The sequence below is a fragment of the Parasteatoda tepidariorum genome, unplaced genomic scaffold (genome assembly GCF_043381705.1).
Source record: "Parasteatoda tepidariorum isolate YZ-2023 unplaced genomic scaffold, CAS_Ptep_4.0 HiC_scaffold_3919, whole genome shotgun sequence".
NCBI lineage: Eukaryota > Metazoa > Arthropoda > Arachnida > Araneae > Theridiidae > Parasteatoda > Parasteatoda tepidariorum.
The window spans coordinates 334-5,620 of NW_027261725.1; the positions used below are offsets into that span (position 1 = coordinate 334).

A 5,287-nucleotide genomic window follows, 5' to 3' on the forward strand; every position below is an offset into this window, starting at 1 on the left:
TGTCCATTTTAATGAAATAATCAAAAGTATTTTAAGTCATTTGTTGGTACATAAGTTAGAGTGTATTTCAAACTTATTTTTCTGCATGATGTATCATATTTTTTGACTACTTATTTAGAATTCTATTAACCTGTGATAAAGTTTGTTCAAAAATTTGCTTGCAATATTTTTAAGGGTTTTTTTTTAAATTAAAACTTTTGTTATTTATATGTTTTAGGATGAATTGGCTAGAGTATTTGTAACTCTGTATGATGCTAAGCATTTTTTAGCCCCTCTGCTGTGGAACATGTTCTACAAAGAAGTAACTCTATTTTATTTACATGAATTTGCAAATTTGCTATATGATGTGTGTCTGACTATTTTAGAGTAATAAAAAAATTTTTTTCTCCTCAACTGAAATGCTCAGTTAAAAAAAGTTTCTATTTTTAGCGAAATTTGTGTGTGCGAAGCTCTTGTGACGTTAGATATAAATCCAAAGTTATTCATCCAAATTAACAATTTCTAACAATTTTTTAATGTATATTAGCAGTCACTAATTTAATAAAATTAATGAAAGTTTTGATAATTTTATTAATTGCTTATTCAATTTATTTTGTTAAAAAAAGATTTATGTGAAATGATTTATTTTAATTAAACTAATGGCTTTTTTTGCTTTCAAAGAACTATCAGCAAACTCTTTTAGTGAAAATAAAAAAAATTTTAAGTAACAACTCTGTTATATGCAAATTTTTTAAAAAACAATTTTGAAAAATTTCATTGAATTAGTAGCAATAAAATTATAACTGGTAAAATCAGCAGTAGAGTCACAACATTCCTTTGCAAAGTAGTACAGAGTTTTTAAATTTAAATATTTATTAAATATATAATTCCATTTTTAAAAAATATGAATTATAAGTATTTCTTTCAATTACTAATTGAATATAAAAACACAAAATTAGACTGAAAACCATTTATGTACCAATAAAACCAATTGTCGGACAGTTCTTACATATTTGTACTAAAATATAAAATTTTAAAAAAAGTAGTATACATGTTTTTTCTCTTATATTCAAAAATTCTTCCAATGATTTTGTAAATTCGTCGCTTTGAAACTAAACCATGGTAACTCAAAAAAGCGAGTTTTTCAGGAGAGCGATTTCTAACTTTTCAAGATGGCGAATCGCACCAATGCGATAACAATTTCTCTGCTCTCTAAATTAATTTTTTGAAACTATGAAAATAACACGTTGTTTCTTTAAAAGTGTGTTTTTTTTACACAAAATTACCCTACTATCTCATTTTTCGATTTTTTGAGTAAAGTCACAGAACCTAATACTCAATTTATTGACCATATCTTCATCTTAAAAAGTGTGTTAGAAAATAAAGTTGATCATGCTGCAGAACATTTGGGAGTTAGTAACATAGGAGGCATGATGTTAGCTATTGTAAGGTAACTGCTTTTTTAAATTTTTGCAGGGATTACTAATCAAATCAATATATTTTGAAAAATGGCATTTTCACTTTTAGAGCAAGTTTCATGGTGCTTCTTATTAATTGCCTTAACCCTTTGATCCAGAATTTTTATGAAACATATTTTTTGCACTTTTTTTCTTTATTTTGTATTAATTTGTAATTATTATATATTCTGTAATTATTATATTTAGCATTTTAATAATTGATGATTAGAAAATATAACATAGAACATCTTCATCTTTTTCTGTGTTAAAGGTAAAATCTTCAAAACAAAACTTTTTGCATTTGCACTTTTTTGCAGTTATTTAGATCTAATCGAAACAGTTAATCATTATTGAAATTTCTTTAATATTGAAAAGCAAATATTGATAAATTTTTAAATATAAATGAAAAAAAGTTTTTTTTTCCCGACTGCTTATTTTTTGGATTTTATATTTTATTACAAATATAATTCTGATAATCTGACAGATTGTTTTTACAGATTTTTTCGTAAAACTATTATACTGTTTTTTTTTATTTTTAAATTACAAAATACAAAAATATTTTTTTGCTTGCAATTAGACTTGCATCAGGAGAAAGAAATATAAAAGGGACATCAGTGTCCCATCTGCGTCTAAAAATTATGAATTTTTTTTCACTTAAATACGCAAATTGCTTCTATATTATTTAATTTTCATAAAATAAAGTTTGAAATATGAATTATAGATGTTTTGTTAGAATTTTAAATTTAAATAAATCAGTGGATTGACTTATACACCCGTAATGAAGTCAGACATTTGTTGATCAGGAAATATCAGTGCCTTATAAGCAAAGATAGATATGAATAACTCTATCCATTTACCACTTTCAAAAACTATTTTTTAATATATACAATTAAATGTATGTTGTTTTTTCCATCATATTTCGTTATATCTTAAGGTTTTTTTAGAACACTAAATTATATTCAAAAAAAAGTTTAAATAATTTAGTTTTCATAAGTTGTACAAGGGTATTTCAAAATATTCAAGATTATTTCACAAGGAGAACTTTTCAAACATACCATAAAGTTACAAATTTAAAAATTCGAGAACATCTTCTGTGTTGGATTCAATAATAATATGCATCTTTATTTGTTGGCAAATATGTCATTTCAATGTGAATTAAACTTTAAAAGAATTTTGTAGGCCTAATTTTTTGTTTTTATTTATTTTAAAAAATTTTATATACCAGAAATTTGCTATTTTGTAATAAAAAATAAGGGGTCGATTTATACATCGAGATGTATGTTATATCTTCTTAATTTTCTTAATTAGTTTTCTCATGTCTTAATTTATTTTAGGTACGTCCGCCACTTGGATACCACTGTACATGCTATTCAAATTAAAACAAAGCTTTGCCAGCTGGTTGAAGCCATGATGATTATGCTAGATGATTTGGCATTTGGTCAAGAAATGAAGTTTCGCAATAAACTCGTGGAATACCTTACTGATTGGGTGATGGGCAACAGTCATCAACTGGCTCCCCCTAATTCTGGAGATGTCACAACTTTAACGAGGGATCTTGACCAAGCGTGCATGCAAGCGGTAGCCGCACTTCTAAGGGGTTTACCACTACAGCCAGAGGAGAGTGATCGAGGTGATTTGATGGAAGCTAAATCTATTCTTGAAGTAAGTTGTATTCACTTTTTACCTATTTATCTTTCAGAGTAACCACAGAATAGGGAATTTTAGTAAAATACCAAAAAATCTCAGTAAATGAATTAATTTAAATGTGAGGTACCTAAAAGCCCAGTTTCCTTTTCTTGGTACCTTTTTTATTAATGTCAGCCTGGTGGTTGAACTGTCTGATTGCAAAGCCAATTGTTGTGGGTTTGAGTCATGCTCAGGGCATGGATGTCTGTGTGTTGTCTGAATATGACAGTGTGATGTGGAGTGGGTAATGTTGCTCTCCTCTGTAACTTAGGTTCATAGATGCCTGTCTGCTAACGTTAAACAAGCAACAGTTTTGGCATTATCCGTGCCTAAAAACAAGAGTTCGGTTCCTGCTGTTAGAAAAAAATTTATGAAATGCAGTTAAATCCAAAGTAACCTTTGTTTTTTAAATGAATTGTGCTTTTAGAACTAATTTCAAAATTTGTACATGATTACTTAAATTGATTGACAGTGATTATTTCCCTAGTTCTGCTAAAATGTTGAAATAACTATATAAATTTTTCTTTTGCAAAGTGTGTACACACTTTAATAATGTATTGTAAAAATTTTAAGTTATTTTTATATACTTTTACCTTATCTATTTACAATACTTTTCATAGTCATTTTGTTTACCTGAACCTTGTTGCTTCTTGTATGTTTTTTTTTAACAATTTCTCTCTACTCAATTTTATATTTTTAAAGTAGTAAATATGGGTGTAATAAAAAAATTCTGAAAAATCTCCATATTTAATATGTATTTTCTTTCAAATATTTCTCCTTATTTATGAATTTACTAAATGAGTGTTGGTGATTCAACAGAAGATAAAAAAGTTCAACATAGAGTTAATGTATCCAGACTTAGTGAGCTCAGAACATGCACTATTCAAGCTATGTCAAATCTTATAAGTGCTAATGTTGATAGTGGACTCGTGCATTCTATTAGTATGTTTGTCTTTCTTAGCTCTTAAAATTTAACCCATATTTGTATGATTTAGTATATTTTGTAAAGTTTATTCAAAAAATGTTGCTTCAAATTAATATAAGGAAGTAAAAATGGAAGAATCATAATTAATCGGAGAAAGTAAAGCTTTCTTGCAACGACCAGATTGCTCAATTCGAGTAAAGCTAATGTGGTCGATATTGTGCACTGACCGCCTTTACTTCCCAGATAATCTGGTATTCGTAGATCTGAAGTGGAGTAGGCTTCAAGCCGTTACATAAGATAGAGACTGATTGATACACAATTGCACAAAGTGAAGAACCAAAGTATTGAATATAATATTTCATGTTGTGTTCATATGTATGTTGTTTGTTAATCTTCAATTTATTTATTTATTTTAATGGTCAAGATGCCTGTTTTTAAAGTCAGCCATTTTTTAAACTCAAAGTAATTCCTGTGTTCCTATTTGCCCACTCTCGTGTGTGAGAGTGAAATCTTGAATTAAAATTTCAATCACTTTCTAACTGGCTAGAGCATTCAAATCTTTCATGGAGCCTTGAGGTATAGCATCTTCTGAAGCTCATGGTTGAATTTTGATTTAAATATACTCTTTGTGCTCTCATTTAAAAACTTGCTCTATTTTTGTACATACACCAGATCAACTTCTTTTTCATCAAAATAGGGGAAATAAAACTGAACATAAAACGATAAAAAAGTTAAATGAAGTTAACACAGTGATTATATTTAAACTTCGGGAAAAAAATATTGCATATTAACTGTTTCTTCAGTGGCGACCCGCACTACCCTCCCTTTGATCCCAGTAAATGTACCCTCTTTGTTCTTTTTAGAAAAATAAGACACCCTTCTTTAGAAACTATGTCTTTTCATTTAGACTCTATTTTGAAAAAAGAATTAATTCATTGTCTAAGTAATAATTACATTGGTAAAATTATGTGTTTATAGGTTAAATTCAGATTACTTTTACAAACAATTACTTTGTTTGGATTATTCNTAATAATTACATTGGTAAAATTATGTGTTTATAGGTTAAATTCGGATTACTTTTACAAACAATTACTTTGTTTGGATTATTCTCAACTGGTCAAATTTCTATAATATAAGTATCTTTTTGGGGCAGGTAGGAGGGGGATATTATTTTTTTAAGTAATTTAAATATTTTTATTTTTTAAAAATGTATTTTTTAAAGTTTATTTTCTTATAATTT

The 5,287-nt window shown here is 27.4% G+C and overlaps 1 protein-coding gene across 1 annotated transcript; it reads left to right on the forward strand.

Annotated features, from left to right (window-relative positions):
- Positions 1 to 217: 217 nt before the first annotated feature.
- Positions 218 to 4,080, forward strand: LOC122273361 (neurofibromin-like; the record flags this gene model as incomplete). The annotated part of the gene is made up of 4 exons (XM_043057435.2): positions 218 to 301; positions 1,242 to 1,429; positions 2,771 to 3,098; positions 3,942 to 4,080. Coding segments are annotated over 4 exons (687 nt in total), but the record flags the coding sequence as incomplete, so codon positions are not given.
- Between the last annotated feature and the right edge of the window lie 1,207 nt (positions 4,081 to 5,287).